The 17,018-nt window shown below is 35.3% G+C and overlaps 1 protein-coding gene across 12 annotated transcripts in view; it reads left to right on the top strand.

The window, feature by feature from the left end:
• The window catches only part of LOC309862060 (ankyrin repeat and KH domain-containing protein 1), a gene marked incomplete at its 3' end in the record, with an annotated part of 132,054 nt that overhangs the window by 96,851 nt on the left and 18,185 nt on the right, over positions 1 to 17,018 (top strand). For all 12 annotated transcript variants that reach the window (XM_082725427.1, XM_082725421.1, XM_082725420.1 and 9 more), the window contains 12 exons: positions 1,006 to 1,151; positions 1,529 to 1,640; positions 2,108 to 2,253; positions 2,767 to 2,909; positions 3,390 to 3,603; positions 6,185 to 6,360; positions 6,629 to 6,791; positions 8,459 to 8,554; positions 9,022 to 9,138; positions 13,725 to 13,899; positions 15,536 to 15,992; positions 16,461 to 16,607. In XM_082725427.1, the coding sequence (XP_082581553.1) occupies positions 1,006 to 1,151; positions 1,529 to 1,640; positions 2,108 to 2,253; positions 2,767 to 2,909; positions 3,390 to 3,603; positions 6,185 to 6,360; positions 6,629 to 6,791; positions 8,459 to 8,554; positions 9,022 to 9,138; positions 13,725 to 13,899; positions 15,536 to 15,992; positions 16,461 to 16,607 (2,092 nt within the window). The remainder of the gene's footprint in view (positions 1 to 1,005; positions 1,152 to 1,528; positions 1,641 to 2,107; positions 2,254 to 2,766; positions 2,910 to 3,389; positions 3,604 to 6,184; positions 6,361 to 6,628; positions 6,792 to 8,458; positions 8,555 to 9,021; positions 9,139 to 13,724; positions 13,900 to 15,535; positions 15,993 to 16,460; positions 16,608 to 17,018) is intronic.

Raw genomic sequence — 17,018 nt, 5'->3', positions numbered from 1 at the left:
TTATTTACTTTTAGTCTTGATGAGAGGTTATTGCCATCACTGAAGCTTTGTCTTTTTTTTATATGAATGATTGTAGGCTTTTTTCTGAGTTTTTTCTTGAGTGAGTCATGTTTTTATTTTTCAATACAGTGAGCAATAGTACTGAAAGTCCTATAAAATATCTGGTAATTACATCTAATGAGCCCTTCACATGTACCAAACACTGTGTATTTTATTTTATTTCATTATTTTTTTTTATTTTTTTAACACTGTGTATTTTAAATGCTTTTTGTACCTTACTTACCAAGTAAGTAAGGTACCTTTGAGATCCTATTTCTCCCACTGTGGGGCCTCTTATGAAACATAAGAAATATGTAGAGACATAAAGTTATAACGTCAATTAACTCAGCTTTCTGACAGCAGTCTCAAGCACCAGATTGAGATCCCTAATAAAAGTTCCAATGTGGATTTTAAAAATAGTTTTATTTTTAGAGTTAATTCATTTTAGCAAATTTTCAAGATAAATACTCAATTTTAAAAACATACACTGTCTGCTATTTATGTGAGAAATATTTTAACTTGTTCTCCTCTCCCCTATTTTGTGCATTGTCCTCAGGACATTTTTATCTAATTAATTTTTACAAACTAAGATACAAAATTTATTCTTTACTGTAAACTTTTTTCCCTATTGATAACATTGTGTATGCACTGAACATTAAGCACCATGCTAATAAGTATTTCACCTGCATTATCTCAAGTGGTGTTTCCAATAGTCTTTCAAAGCAGGTACTACTGTTATCATCCCCATCTTACATATGAGGAAAATTGAAGCTCTAAGAGGTTAAATTACTTGCCTGAGATCAGAAAGTGTGGAACTGGGATTCAAACATAGGCCCATCTGATTACAAAGCTTGTGTTATAACTACCACATTATATTCCTGCTATAAAATTTTTTCTGTGTTTTTATGTATATAAGTGACTTTACTCTTTTAAATAGAATTCAGCAATATGAATATTGTTTTTCAGCTGTGAGTAGCAGAGTGCCCAGTGGTTCAAACAGTTCCTCTCAGACCACAGAATGTCTTACACCTGAACCCTGTTCACAGTCTCCAAGCAATGTGGCTTCCCAGTCTATTCCCCCTGTGTATCCTTCAGTTGACATTGATGCACATGTAAGTAGATTGCTTGCTTGCTTCCTTGCTTGCTTTATTTATTTATTTAAAGGATTTTATTTATTTACTTTAGAGAGAGATAGAATGTATAAGTTGGGGGGAAGGGCAGAAGGAGAGAGAGAATCTCCAGCAGACTCCATGCTGAGCTTGGAGCCCAATGCAGGGCTTGAGATCATGACCTGAGTAGAAATCAAGAGTTGGACACTTAACTGACTGAGCTACACAGGTGCCCCTTTATTTAACTTCTTTTGCAAATTCTGAGTTTCTTTGTTTGGAAAAGAAAATCATCATTATACATTCATTGTGAAAATAAGTATTATTTGCTCTTCAAATGATAACACCATTATAAACAAAAACTAACTTTTTCTCCCCTCTAGACTGAGAGCAATCATGATACAGCGTTAACATTAGCTTGTGCGGGTGGTCACGAAGAACTTGTGTCCGTACTCATTGCGCGAGATGCTAAAATTGAGCACAGAGACAAAAAAGGTAAGAAATGTCAGTCAGAAGTAAAGCCTGAGAGTAGTTACATGAGAAAAACAGTTTTTTCTTTTTTTTTTTTTTTAAGAAAACAGTTATGTTTTTGATTATCTATAAATAGTCCCTAGACTACCTCAGTGAAAAAAGGGATACGCATATTTCAATAAGGAATATCCAGTGAGGTATAGCAAGTTGTCGTTGCCTTTCACTTTAATCCAAAAGTAGAGCTTACAGAGATATCAGACAGAGTTCATTATGACTATAAACTTTGGTAGTTTTGTTTGACTTAGCATTTCCTTTTTATCATGTGTTTTTGGCGTTTTGTCACTAATAAATAAGTGATTAGAGCAGTTTTATGTTAAATGGTTGTAAGTGTCTGCCCTAAAGAGCTTCTTCTTTTGAAGTGATAGAGAATTAAAAGCAATGGCTCAATAAGTAAAAAAGCACAAATTTGAGATTTTTATTTTCTGCTTTAGGTTTCACACCACTGATCCTGGCAGCAACAGCAGGGCATGTTGGAGTTGTTGAAATCCTTTTGGATAAAGGTGGAGATATAGAAGCACAATCAGAACGCACTAAGGATACTCCTCTTTCGTTAGCATGTTCTGGTGGACGTCAGGAGGTGTGTTAATGTTAATTTTCATTTTGTAGACATTATGCTTATATATTAAATATGCATATGCTTAGTAATTTAGCTACATGAATAAAACTTACATGTGGTGTGACATGTTCCATATACTAAATTTGATGGGAGTACTAAATCGGCTTTTATGGAATCTGTTTCTTGTGCTTTAGCCAAAAAACAAACAAAAAAACCAACTCTGTTTATCCTTACATTTATTGAGGCTGAATATGCCACAGTCCTAACACATACGAAATGGCAGGTTCATCACTCAACAGATAATGAGTAGAATGAGTAATATTTTGTTATTTCAATATAATTGGGATTTCAAAGCTCCAAATTCCTTGGTATGAAATTGAATCCATTTCTCTAGTGCTGATGTTTGAATATTTAGGGCATAATTAAAATGTCAGATATTCAGATGAGTAATGTATAGGTTCCATTTCTTTGTGCTTCCTTCATTATAAGTTGAACCCTTGGTTTAAACTGGTTTCTCTGTATTTTACTTCATAGGTGGTAGACTTGCTTCTGGCTCGAGGTGCAAATAAAGAACATAGGAATGTGTCTGATTATACACCATTGAGTCTAGCTGCATCTGGAGGATATGTTAATATCATTAAGATTCTGCTTAATGCTGGAGCAGAGATTAATTCAAGGTATCTATCTTCATTTTATTCATGACTGGTCAATTACTACCTTGGGGTTAAGCGTCTTCCTCTAAATATTTGTACGGATATCAATTTTAATTAAGATAATACTAAAGTCAACTGTACTTGTAACTAAAAATTAGAAACTTTTTTAGAGATAGTTCTAAAGTACAAGACCAACAGTTTTTCCTATGAGGTGCTTATAAGTAATCATAGCTTATTTCAGCTAAAATAGCGATTTTTAAAGATACCTCATTTCAGGAAGCACTTCGTTGTGTATAATTGGAAATTTTTAACCTCTAAATAGGGATTATGTTGTAAATTGTGAGATTTTCCTATTCCTAGTTAGTAGTCTACACGAATAAAATTTATTCATTGGTGTTAGAGACCTTTTTACTCTGAAGCATTTTCATCTTTTATATTCTCTGTTTTTTAAAAAACAGTAGGCAACATATTATCTTAATTTTCTAAGCAAATTTCTCCCCTTAGGACTGGGAGTAAACTAGGTATTTCTCCCTTGATGTTGGCTGCCATGAATGGACATGTTCCTGCAGTGAAACTGCTGCTTGATATGGGTTCAGACATTAATGCCCAAATCGAGACCAATCGGAACACGGCTCTCACTTTGGCCTGTTTCCAAGGCCGAGCAGAAGTCGTGAGTTTGCTTCTGGATCGAAAAGCCAATGTTGAACATAGGGCAAAGGTAAGCATTTTATAACTTTTCAACTACTTAGGGTGTATTTCTAGTGTAAAGAGCGTGGTGTTTCAGATTCCTTCCTGGATCAGTCAGTAAGTTATCCAGCTCTTAATCTTGGGGTTGTGAGTTTAAGCCCCACATCAGGAGTAGAGTTAAATATATATAGTTATGAAAGGGCATCTGACTGATTCAATCAGTAGAGTGTGTGTCTCTTGATTTTGGAGCTGTGAGTTTGAGCCCCACGTTGGATGTAGAGATTACTTAAAAATAAAATCTAAAAAAAAATTAGCATGGCATTTCAACTCAAATTGAATGTGCTGTTTTAAACTGTCTTAAGTTAAAAATGTCATCCCAAGACAAGATCTGGGAATTGTGGCCAATGACATACTATCATCATTCATGTCTTTTATTAAGAACAATGAAGAAAGTAGAATCTGTATGTTTTCCACCCTTAGCCTTGAGTAGCTATTAATCCTCCAGTTTGCAGTCTTTGAATATAATAAGCTATCTTTGTAGTAAGATAGTCGAGGTTTCTGTTTGTTTTTTGTTGTTGTTGTTGTTGTTGTTGTTTTTTATGTAAGCTCTATGCCCAACATGGGGCTTGAACTCAAAACCCTGAGATCAAGAATCACATGTTCTACCGACTAAGCCAAGTGTCCCGTAGGGTCCTTTAATGTAGGTTTTTAAAGAACTCCTTCAAAGAAGCATATGCTTATTATTGGTAAAAAATCCAATCAGAAAAACTACTGCATAGATTATAAAATTTAGATAGCTAAAATTTAGTCTGATTGTAACAGATTCTGACATGAACAAATTCATGACTGTTTGGCATTTAGAAGGAAGTTAGTATATCAGTGTTTTGAATTTCTGTGTTTAGAACTATTAGGTACTTACAACCCTAGAAATGTAGCTTATGTGGAATTCTTTATAGTCAGACAGCAGCCAATCTGGTAGTCATTTCAGATTTGAAAGGTTTTTTTGGTGTGTTTTTTTTAATGAGAGGGTGATCTTTCTAGTTCTTTTTTCTTTTCTTTTTTTTTTTAAAGATTTTACTTATTTATTAATTTGACAGACAGAGATCACAAGTAGGCAGTGAGGCAGGCAGAGAGAGAGGGAAGCAGTCTCTCCACTGAGCAGAGAGCCCAATGCGGGGCTCAATCCCAGGACCCTGGGATCATGACCTGAGCTGGAGGCAGAGGCTTTACCCCACTGAGCCACCCAGGCACCCTAGATTTGAAAGGTTTGAATCATATTTTCTCCTTGAACCGTTTTAGTTATATTCTTTAAAAAAAAATTATTTTTAAGATTTTATTTATTTATTTGACAGACAGAGATCACAAGTAGGCAGAAAGGCAGGCAGAGAGAGAGGAGGAAGCAGGCTCCCCGCCGAGCAGAGAGCTCGATGCGGGGCTCCATCCCAGACCCCTGGGATCATGACCCGAGCCGACGGCAGAGGCTTTAACCCACTGAGCCACCCAGGCGCCCCTATTTCTTAAAATTTAATGCAATATTTACATTTTTGTAATCTACAAAATTGGGAAGTATAGTTTTCCTCAAATTTTTCATAGCACACAGACAAAAAAATTTTTTTTCATAGCACAAAGAAAAATGAATCTTTCCTGCTATCCAGGAAATGGATTACACATATTCAGTGTTAGAAGTCCTATAAAAATCTATATTTCTTTAGAAATGATACCAGTATGAAATGTCTCTTGGCAAAAGTTTTAGAGATTAATGAGCAAAAGACACATATGTATAAAATTTATGGAGTGATATTTTAACCTATTTTTCCCAAGTTTAAACAGGATAGAAGGAATTTATCCTGAGGTTTTTTGTTTTTTGTTTTTTGTTTTTTTTTTTTTAGATTTTATTTATTTATTTGACAGAGAGAAATCACAAGTAGATGGATAGGCAGGCAGAGAGAGAAGGGGGGGGTGGGGAAGCAGGCTCCCTGCCGAGCAGAGAGCCCGATGCGGGACTCGATCCCAGGACCCTGAGATCATGACCCGACCCGAAGGCAGCGGCTTAACCCACTGAGCCACCCAGGTGCCCCTATCCTGAATTATTTAGCAAACTACATTCTCAGATAAAAATTTTAAACAGGGTGGCGGTGGGAGGGTTATAGACATCGGGGAAGGTATGTGGTATGGTGAGCACTGTGAATTGTGTAAGACTGATGATTCACAGACCTTGAAGCAAATAATACATTGTATGTTAATCAAAAATTTTTTTTTAAATTTTTAAACAAAGTTTTTCCATTGAACAATATACTTTAATTTTCTTTTTATCTTTCATAGCCGCTCATTGGGTAGACAAGTCATTGTCTCATGTGTAAATTTATAACAGTGTAGAACTTGTGAAATTGGTTTTTTTGATATGAGACAGTATGTTATGATAAATTAATTCATTCTAGCATGTCTGATTCACTCTAACAATTTTCATTTGTTGTTTTGTAAAATTGAAGATTAAATATTGCTTAGCTCTTTTAGGAGAGAAAATCAGAAATAGAATCCATTGGTAAATCAAATGTTTTAGACTGTTAACAAAATTTTATTAATGTACTTGCATAAATTTTTTGTTTAAACAGACTGGTCTTACCCCCTTAATGGAAGCTGCTTCTGGAGGATATGCAGAGGTTGGAAGAGTTCTCCTTGATAAAGGAGCAGATGTCAATGCCCCCCCTGTGCCTTCCTCAAGAGATACTGCTTTAACAATAGCAGCTGACAAAGGTCACTACAAATTCTGTGAGCTCCTGATTAATAGGTGGGTAAATTTTTTATTTATATATAGAAGTTCTTGTCCTCCTTTTCACTTTTCAGCACCTTTACAGCTACTCAGATTGTTTTTCTTTATTGACATTTTAAAGAGCAGATTATTGAAAAAAATGAAGAACATATTATTTGCATGCTATTTAATAGAAGATAAAAGACAAAGAGAGGAAATAGAAAGTCAGCACCTTGTAGGAGACTATAGTAACGTTCTTTGATTATTTATTTATTTATTTATTTTTTACATTCTTTGATTTTTATAGGGGAGCCCATATTGATGTTCGGAACAAGAAGGGAAACACGCCACTCTGGTTGGCATCCAGTGGTGGTCATTTTGACGTGGTGCAGTTGCTAGTACAAGCCGGTGCTGATGTGGATGCAGTGGATAACCGGAAAATCACACCTCTTATGTCAGCATTTCGCAAGGTAATTTGATGTGGAGGGAAGAAGGTAAAATGTAACCATTTTTAACTAATTCTAAGTTGAAACCATGTGGGAAAAATGAATTGCTCCTGGGGAATAGACTGAATTTCCAAACATAAATCACTGCTATCCTTCCACCCTCTTTTGTGGCCAAATCTCAGAGTTACACTATAGTTCACTATAAGCAACTGCGTTGTTAAATCGGTTGTGTCCCAACTAGTTTTGTTATGTTGAACATAAAACCCGAGATTTTTATGTGGATGATGTCTTCTCTACCTAAGAAGGAACAAAAAGGAGTGGACTCTTTCATAAAAATGCATTATACCTCCTATATATATATATATATTGCTTGTCTGCTGTATTTTTAAAAGGCTTACCATTATAATTACAATCAACTATAAACTACTGAACATGGCTTACAAAGCCCTACATGATATGGCTCATGCCAGCCTCCCCACAGCAAAGAATTTTTGCTACCCTTCACCCTTGCTCACTACACTTCTGCTACTGGTCTAGAATGCACTAAATTTTTAACTTCCAGAGGGACTTTGCACACTGGTTTTCTTTCCCCTTGCTCTTCATGGGCTCCCTGCTGTTCATCGTTTAGCTCCCATGTTAAATTAGGGAGTCCTTCCCTAATACCCATCTGAAAAAGGTCCTCTTGTTCTTTTTTACAGTACCCTATTATTTTCTTTATCCCAAATTGTAATTATACATTTAAACATGTATTTACTTATTTAATGCTTATCTCCCCAAGTAGACTGTTGGATCCAGGAAGACTAAGCACGAATATCCTTACTTATTCACATTGTTTATTTAGCATGGTGCCCAATACGTACTAGGTAGTTACTAAATAGTTACTGAAAGAGAATAGTGTAAGTTTTGTATCTTAAAAAAAGAACTTAACATTTTTTCTGGACTTAATTCTTTTTTCAATTCTTCCTTTCCTTTTAATTGAAGGATCATTTACATATAGGAAATACACAAACCTAAAGTGCATAGTTTAATGAATTTTGATAAATACATATACCTATGCAACCCACATCCCTTACACATATAAAATGCTTCTGTAATCCTAGAAAATTTCGTCATGCCTATTCTCAGTTCCCTGCCCTGGAGGCAATGACTTTTTGACGTCTCTGAACTTGTCACCATCAGACTAATACTTGAAGATGTTTAAGAACTTGGTAGGAGGAAAACTATGTAAATTTGGTCATGTTAAAATACATGGTACTTAGAATTAATTATATCATCCGCCTCTGATCATAGCATTTAGAAAGCATTTTACCTAGATTCAAGTCATGAGCCCCAAATAAATGTGAGAGTCTAGTTTTGTAAGATGGACCCAAAGTAATGCTTTGAAATCTCGAATATCTTTCTGTTTTAGTACCAATTTCCCTTTTATATAAAGGTTCATTTCATATCACCAGTTTTTATTAATAGATTTACTCTGGGAAACACTTGTTTTCTACAAAAGTTTTTCTGTTTTCAGTGAGGAAATGCTAGATTAAATTTAGGAAAGATAAGTGAGTGTGTTATTTTCACAATTTCAATTTTCAGTTTAGTGAACTATCTGGAAGTATCACCATACCTTTTACTCTTAAGTTATTAAGCATATGGGCAAATTTTCAAGGAATTCTTTTGTGCATTTTTTGTTGTTGTTCTTACAGGGTCATGTAAAAGTTGTTCAATATTTGGTGAAGGAAGTCAATCAGTTCCCTTCTGATATAGAATGCATGAGATACATAGCAACAATTACAGATAAGGTAGGTTTAATAAACTGTTGAAGCACATTTTTATTCTTTGTGGAATTATATGCCAAAGTGTGCAGTTAACAAGCTTCCTTTTGTCTTCTGTGAAACTGATCACCTAATCCATCTGGGTTTTAGTTTCTCCATGGAGAATGGATATTGTAATATTAACAGATTATTTTGAGATTTCCTTCCTGTTATGAGCTATAATCACAGTGAGTGTGGCTAAAAGTTATTGCTAGACTATTAGCCTGATTAGAAAGTTGCCTAAGAACACAAACTTTTTAGGAAATAATGCCCTTTTTTGGTGAGAATTAATTTATGACTAGGCTCAAAGGATAGCTTATCTTTGGCCTAGTGAATTTTCATTTGTTTGGGCTTTAAGTCTTGGACTTCACTCTGCTTATCAGCTCAAGTTTTATTTATAAGGCCTGTAGATTTTATGTGTTCCTATATTTATATAATTCCATTTTCCACTGTAGGAACTCTTGAAAAAATGTCACCAATGTGTTGAGACAATTGTGAAGGCTAAAGACCAGCAGGCTGCAGAAGCAAATAAGAATGCAAGTATTCTTTTGAAGGAACTTGATCTGGAAAAGGTAAAAAAAAATAATTTTTCTTTTTAGAAATTGTTGAAAATTGGGGCACCTGGCTGTCTCAGTTGGAAAGAATGTGGTTAGTTTGAGTCCAACATGGGTTGTAGTAGAAATTACTTACTTATTAAATAAATTCCAGAAGTTTTTAAAAAGAATTGTTGGAAATTTATAGGAATAAGTTTACTATCCTTATGACCAACAACTTTAACAAAATCTCTTTCCAAGATTTTGATGATTAATGGATTGTCGAATCACCATCAACTTTTTTATTGTGACTTCTTGTTTTTAAAAATATTTTGAATCATATAAGTAAGCGATTAGTTTTCAAGCAGATCATAGTTTACCAAATGATATTACTACCTAAATGGTTTTTTTTTTTTAGATTATTTATTTATTTATTTGAGAGAGGGAGAGAGAGAATGAACGGGGTGGAGGGGGAGAGGGAGAAGCATACTCCCTGCTGAGCAGGGAGCCCTACATGGGGCTCCATCCCAGGTCCCCAAAATCATGACCTAAGCCGAAGGCAGATGCTTAGCCAACTGAGCCACTCAGGTGCCTCTACCTTAGTGGTTTTAACATTACTTTGAGAAAAAATGTTTTAAACATTGAAAATCTTTTGTTAAGTACAAGATGTATGCTGTTAGTGGTTTATTAGATCTTCACTTAAAGAGTAAGTGTCTAATATCCTAGGTTGTGTGATATAATGGAAAAACTTTAAAAAAAATTGCTTTTCTGAGGGTCAGTCTGGTTACCTGGAAAATGAGGGTGTTACTGTTCAATCCACAAGTTGTATTAAAAGAACAAAGACTATGATCAAGTAGAGTTATTTTAGGAATGCAAGAGCTAGCTTAACATGATTATTTTGTTGATGATTAAAAGAAGAAAAAAATTTGATTATTTTGAGAGATACTAAACTCTTGAATCCCTTAGTTAAAAAAGAAAAAGAATAAAACATGGGGTGCCTTGGGGCACCTGGGTGCCTCAGTTGTTATGTGTCTGCCTTTGGCTCAGGTCATCATCCCAGGATCCTGGGATCGAGCCCCACATCAGGCTCCCCACTCTGCATGAAACCTGCTTCTCCCTCTCTCATTCCCCTTGCTTCTCCCTCTCCCACTCCTCCTACTTGTGTTCCCTCTCTTGCGGTCTTTCTCTCTGTCAAATAAATAAATAAAATCTTTTAAAAAAAAAAAAAAAAAGGGAGTACCTGGTGGCCAGTCAGTTAAATGTCTAACTCTTGATATTGACTAAGGTCATGATCTCAGGGTTGTGAGATCAAGCCCTGCATTGGACTCTGTACTGGGCATGGAGTCTACTTAAGATTTTCTTTCTCCCTCTCCCTCTGCCTTTCCCTGCACCTCTCTCTCTAAAAACAAACAAAAAATCCAAAAAACATATAAGTTAAGAACAGAAGGAAAGGCTGCTTACAAATCAATGAGAAAAACATAACTTGACAGAATAAAAAATGATCCAACATGAATGGGCAGTTCACAGAAAAAGAAATACAAATGTTCAATAATTTTTTTTTTTAACCACATTGGCAAAGTTAAAATTTAAAGATTAGATAATAGCCATTGATTGCAAGGGTGAGGAAGGATTAGCACTCTAGTGAATGAATTTTAATATATGGTGTAAACCACTATAGCTATTAATGGAAGTGCTTTCCAAAATAAAAAGGTGGATACCCATACTCCCACCCATCATTCCACTTATAGAAACTTAGCCTAAGGTGAATAATTAGACAAATGCTCAAAAGATCTGAACATAAAAGGACATTCATTGCTTATATTAGGGGTAAAAGTACAAACCTTAAGATTACAGTTAAAAGTCAGAAGGGGAAAAAAGGTTATATTCATTTTAAAATAAAGCAGAGTTCATAGTTAGATGACTGTTAAGGTACCTTTCATGTATAATTTTGATTTTTGTGTAACTACCCTGGGATATGGTCAGCAATTCCCTAAATGGCTAGCCGATTTGTTCTTATGCCAACAGAGTGATGAAATTCAGTTTTTAGCTAAATACGCAATCTCTTCTCTCAGTCCTTTCTCATTTACGTAGTGAATTGCCAACTTTTTCTATAAAATTCTAAATAGTAAATATTTTCGGCTTTGTAGGCCATGTGGTGTCTGTCATGAGTCCTCAGCTCTGTTGGTATAGCACAAAAGCAACTATAGGCAATACCTAAGTGAATGAGCATTACAGTGTTCCAATATAATTTTATTTTTGAACACTGGAATTTGAATTTCATATAATTTTCAAGTGTCACAAAATACTCATTTTATTTCTTTCAACCATTTAAAAATGTCAAAGCCAGTCTTAGCTTTCAAGCCATAGAAACACAGATGGTAGACTGGACTTGGCATTCAGGTCACAGTTTGCCAACTTCTGATTCGGATAAATAAAAATTTCAAAGAATAATCAGTTTATGTCTCAAAATGATAAATTTTAATTCTGAGGAAAATGCTTTACTTAATTACCCTAGAAGGATAAATCACTTGATGTGTTTTCTACTTGTTTCAAACTTTCATCATGATGCTAGCAACTTATTACATTCCCCTTTCTGGAAAAAAAAAAAAGACATTTTCTGATACTAGCCACAGCAAAACCTAAAAGTGATCAGAATTATGTGTGTGGCTTTAAAAAATTCTATAAAGTAGGAAAACAATTTTTATAATAGTCTCTGTTCAGTATTTTTTACAGTGAAATTTTTTAATAGTTTATAAGATCATGATAGTTGCATTTTAGTCAGCTATCATATAGCTGACTATATAGCAATAAACAGATGCTACATAAATGTATTTTTTAACAGCAATACTAGGATTTAATTCACATATCATACAGTTCACCCATTTAAAGCCTACAGTTCAGGGGTGACTGACTGGCTCAGTCAGTTAAGCATCTGACTTAAGTTCAGGTTGTGATCTCAGGGTCCTGGGGTGGAGCCTTGCGGGAGGCCCCCAGCTCAGCAGAGAGTCTGCTTGTGTCTCTCCTTCTTCCCCTCCCCCTGCTTGTGCTCTCTGTTTCTTTCTCAAGTAAATACACTCTTAAAATATACATATATTTTCAAACAAATAAAGCATATAATTCTGTGGCTTTCAGTACATTCATAGAGTTCTGCATTTATCACCACAGTCAATTTTAGAATATTTTCACAATCCTAAAAAGAAACCCTACACCCTTTAAGCGTCACCCCCTTCAGTCCCTCCATCCTAGGTAACCACTAAACTGTATTTTGTCTTTATGGATTTGCCTATTCTGGACATTTCCTATAAATGGAATCATACAATATTTGTTCTGTGACTAGCTTGTTTCACTTCATACTGTGTTCAGGGTTCAGTCATGTTGTCACATGTATCAATACTTAATTTCTTTGTATTGCTAAATAATATCCCATTATATACACACATATTTATTTATCCTTATCTGTTCATTAGTTGATGGACATTCAGGTTATTTCTACTTTATACATATACAATATATATATTTTTTAATATGGAATGCTTTACGAATTTGCCTCTTATCCTTGTGGAGGTACCATGCTGATCTTCTGTATTGTTAGAGATTTTTTAGTATATGTGCTGCCAAAGTGACCACCGGGTACAAGTTTTTGTATGAATGTGTTTTAATTTCTCTGGGTATGTATATATACCATATATATACCATCTGTATATAGATGTAGATATGCCTATACATATATATATATATATGTATATATATATAATGCATCTAAGAAGGGAATTGCTAGATCATATGGTAATTCTTTGTTTAACCATTTGAGGAACGTCAGATTGTTTTCCAAAGCAGCTCTACCATTTTACATTCCTACCAGCAGTGTTTGAAGGTTTTAGTTTTTCCTCATCCTCACCAGTATTTGCTATTGTCTGTCTTTCTTATAGCTATCTAGCAGATAGGGAGTGGTTATCTTGTAATTTTGATTTGCTTTTCCTTGATGTCTAGTAGTTATTGAGCATCTGTCTTCATATGTTTTGGCTATTCATATATCATCTTTGAGGAAATACCTGTTCAGGTCCTTTGTATATATTTTTTTTTTAAAGATTTTATTTATTTATTTGACAGAGAGAGATCACAGTAGGAGAGAGGAAGGGAAGAGATCACAGAGAGAGGAAGGGAAGCAGGCCCCATGCTGAGCAGAGAGCCCGATGCGGGACTCGATCCCAGGACCCTGAGATCATGACCTGAGCCGAAGGCAGCGGCTTAACCACCTGAGCCACCCAGGCGCCCCCTTTGTATATTTTTAAATTGAGTTATTTGTCTCTATTATTGAGTCATGGGACTTCTTTATATATTCTTGATACAAATCCCTTACCAGATGTAGGACTTGCAAATTTTTTTCCCCATTTTATATGTTGCCTTTTTACTTTGTTGATGGTTCCATTGAAATACAAAAACTTAATTTTGATGATGTCCAGTTTATCTTTTTTTTGGTGTGTGTGTGTGTGTGTGTGTGCTTTTATAAACGTGTTTTGAGACTGGCATCCCTGGGAAGCCCCACCTATCATAAACAAAAATATTCATTATTTATTTTAAATGATTGCATTATTGGCTAAATGATATGCCTTCTTAATTTGCAGTCAAGAGAGGAGAGCAGAAAGCAGGCTCTTGCAGCTAAAAGAGAGAAAAGAAAAGAAAAGAGAAAAAAGAAAAAGGAGGAGCAGAAAAGGAAGCAGGAAGAAGATGAGGAAAACAAACCTAAGGAGAATTTAGAACTACCGGAGGATGAAGATGAAGAGGAGAATGATGAAGATGGTAAGAAACGACCTTTCCAAATTAGTGTTAAAATTGCGTTTGTCAACTTCATTTTGAGTACTTCTTACTCTAATTCTGGATAGATATTCGATACTTTAATCTGAAATTGACAGTTATCTTTTATAGTAGATATTTTTAAATACTTTACATTGTAAAGTGATACAGAGAAACAGAAAGTGGAAGAAAGGCAAGCATGTAATTTGAAGTTCAGTTTTAATTTAAATTACCCTGTAAAACATCTTGTATGTCCTAAATGTGATACAGTAAAGAGATTTGCCAGCTTCTCTTCAGGTTCTGTCCTACCCTTTCCTCCTTCATTTGGAAACTGGGAAGAGGTCCAGTGCCTCAATAAGTTTTGAGCTAAGGTTCAGGCTCAAAGCTACAGAGGGCTGGGGTTTATTATTCACAGATTGTTTTTTGTACATTCTAGTAATGCTTGTAGTAGTCAAGTAATTGTTCTCTATTTGAATTCTAATTCTAAAATATTATCTGAGGGGTGCCTGGGTGGCTCAGTTGTTTAAAGCCTCTGCCTTCAGTTCAGGTCATGATCCCAGTATCCTGGGATCGAGTCCTGCATCGGGCTCTCTGCTCCATAGGGAGCCTATTTCCTCCTCTCTCTCTGCCTGCCTCTTTGCATACTTGCGATCTCTGTCAAATAAATAAATAAAATCTTGGGGCACCTGGGTGGCTCAGTGGGTTAGGCCTCTGCCTTTGGCTCAGGTCATGGTCTTGGGGTCCTGGGATCGAGCCCCCCATCAGCTCTCTGCTCAGTGGGAAGCCTGCTTCCTCCTCTTTCTCTCTCTCTCTGCTTCTCTGCCTACTTGTGACCTCTGTCTGTCAAATAAATAAGTAAATCTTTAAAAAATAAATAAATAAATAAGTAGATCTTTAAAAAATAAATAAAATCTAAAAAAAAAAATAAAATACTATCTGAGAATTTCCTGGAATTTTTTAAAAAAATTATTTAAATTCCAGTTCATTAACATAGTGTAATATTAGTTTTAGGTGTGTAATTTAGTGACTCAGCACTTGCATACAACACCCAGCACTCATCACAAGTGCACTACTTAATCCTTATCACCCATTTCACCCATCCCCCCACCCACCTCCATTCTGGTAACCATCAGTTTATTCTCTACAGTTAAGGGTGTTCCTTGGTTTGTCATTCTCTCTCCTTTTTTCCCCTTTGCTCATTTGTTTCGTTTCTTAAATTCCACATACAAATGAAATCATATGGCTTTGTATTTCTCTGACTGATCTGTTTTGCTTAGTGCCTAATAACTTTTTAGCTACTAAATCAAAGGGAAACATGCACCCCAAAATTTATATCTTATCAACAATAGCCAAATTATGAAAATTTCCCTGAATTTAAACTATATTGTGATTTTTGGTTAGTTCATGATAACTAGCACCTCAGATATTAAGAGTGTTATGCTGTGAATGTTTTTATACTGAGTTAGACATCAAAATTGGATATAGTACATTTGTTCTAACAATGACGATTTCTTTATTTGCTAGTGAATACTGGTGAAAGGAAAAGATGACTTAAAGGCTGGAATTATTATGTATATCTTGTCATAGTTTGTTTTGAGCTCTGTGGCTGTCCGTGTGACTTTTATCCTTTTGATAATTTCAGTGGAGCAAGAAGTTCCCATAGAACCTCCTAGTGCAACAACCACCACCACAATCGGAATTTCTGCAACATCTACAACATTCACAAATGTGTTTGGGAAAAAAAGGGCCAATGTGGTGACAACTCCTAGCACCAATCGGAAAAATAAGAAGAACAAAACAAAGGAGACCCCTCCTACTGCACATTTAATATTACCAGAACAACATATATCCTTAGCACAGCAAAAAGCTGATAAAAATAAAATAAATGGAGAACCCAGAGGTGGTGGTACAGGTGGGAATAGTGACTCGGATAACTTGGACAGCACAGACTGCAACAGTGAGAGTAGCAGTGGTGGTAAAAGCCAAGAGTTAAATTTCACTATGGATGTGAATTCCTCTAATGATAGGAGATACCCGTCACTGCTGCTCCATTCCCAAGAAGAAAAGACAAGTACTGCTACTTCCAAAACTCAAACACGGTAAATTTTTCTGATTTGTTAACTCTGCATCCACCTGTCCTTTTTCATGACTGGCACAAAAATTTGAGTACATTTTTTTAGCACAAATTGTGTTAAACAATTTAGGTCTAGCACATTATCTGTCTTTCAGTATTTAGAACTGAAATTCACTAATGTCCTAATCGTGTGCCATTTTTTAAGTGAGATTATTAGAAATTTTTATGATTAAATTTTGAAGTTGAAAATACTAGCATATTTTGATTTTTATTTTCACTGTGTCATTTTTATTGATTATAGTCCAGCTTCTGGCTTCTGAATCTGTTTTCATACTGACGTAGATGATGAACTTTTTGCCCTGTTTTTCTGCTTTTTTGAACTGATGTGCCAAATTTTAATTCAAACATTCAGCATAACTTTGACAATAAATGGTCTCTTGAGTTTCTATATTAAAATTTGTTTTATTGGACTTGATTAATTCTTTCTTCTCAGACTTGAAGGTGAAACGAATTCTAATTCCTTATCAACAAGCTTTAAGTCAGTGCCATTGCCATTAAGTTCTCCAAACATAAAGCTGAATCTAACTAGCCCCAAAAGGGGACAGAAAAGAGAAGAAGGGTGGAAAGAAGTTGTACGAAGGTAAGTAGAATTAGTCTTATCTTTTTAACTGTCATAGACCACGCATAGATTCTTATCTAATGAGGTGGTGACCAAGTAATTAATGAATAATTTGAATGTGGTTATTATTTGTGCCATACTCAATCCAGAGTTGGCTTAAGTAAAATGAGAAGCAGTATGTAAATTTTGCAGCATGTTTTATATGACACGACATATGTTGGCTTTACAATAACAAAATAATTGCAGACATTTCCAGACAAACCATACAACATGGTCATAAACTTCTTTTAAAAGTGAAGATTTGGGGCACCTGGGTGACTCAGTGGATTAAGCCTCTGCCTTGGGCTCAGGTCATGATCCCAGGGTCCTGGGATCAAGCCCCATGTTGGGCTCTCTGCTCAGCGGGGAGCCTGCTTCCCCCTCTCTTCTGCC

Source organism: Mustela nivalis (genome assembly GCF_964662115.1).
Source record: "Mustela nivalis genome assembly, chromosome: 3".
Classification (NCBI taxonomy): domain Eukaryota; kingdom Metazoa; phylum Chordata; class Mammalia; order Carnivora; family Mustelidae; genus Mustela; species Mustela nivalis.
Note: the sequence above shows the minus strand (reverse complement) of the source record. Positions and strands in the feature narration are given on the sequence as shown.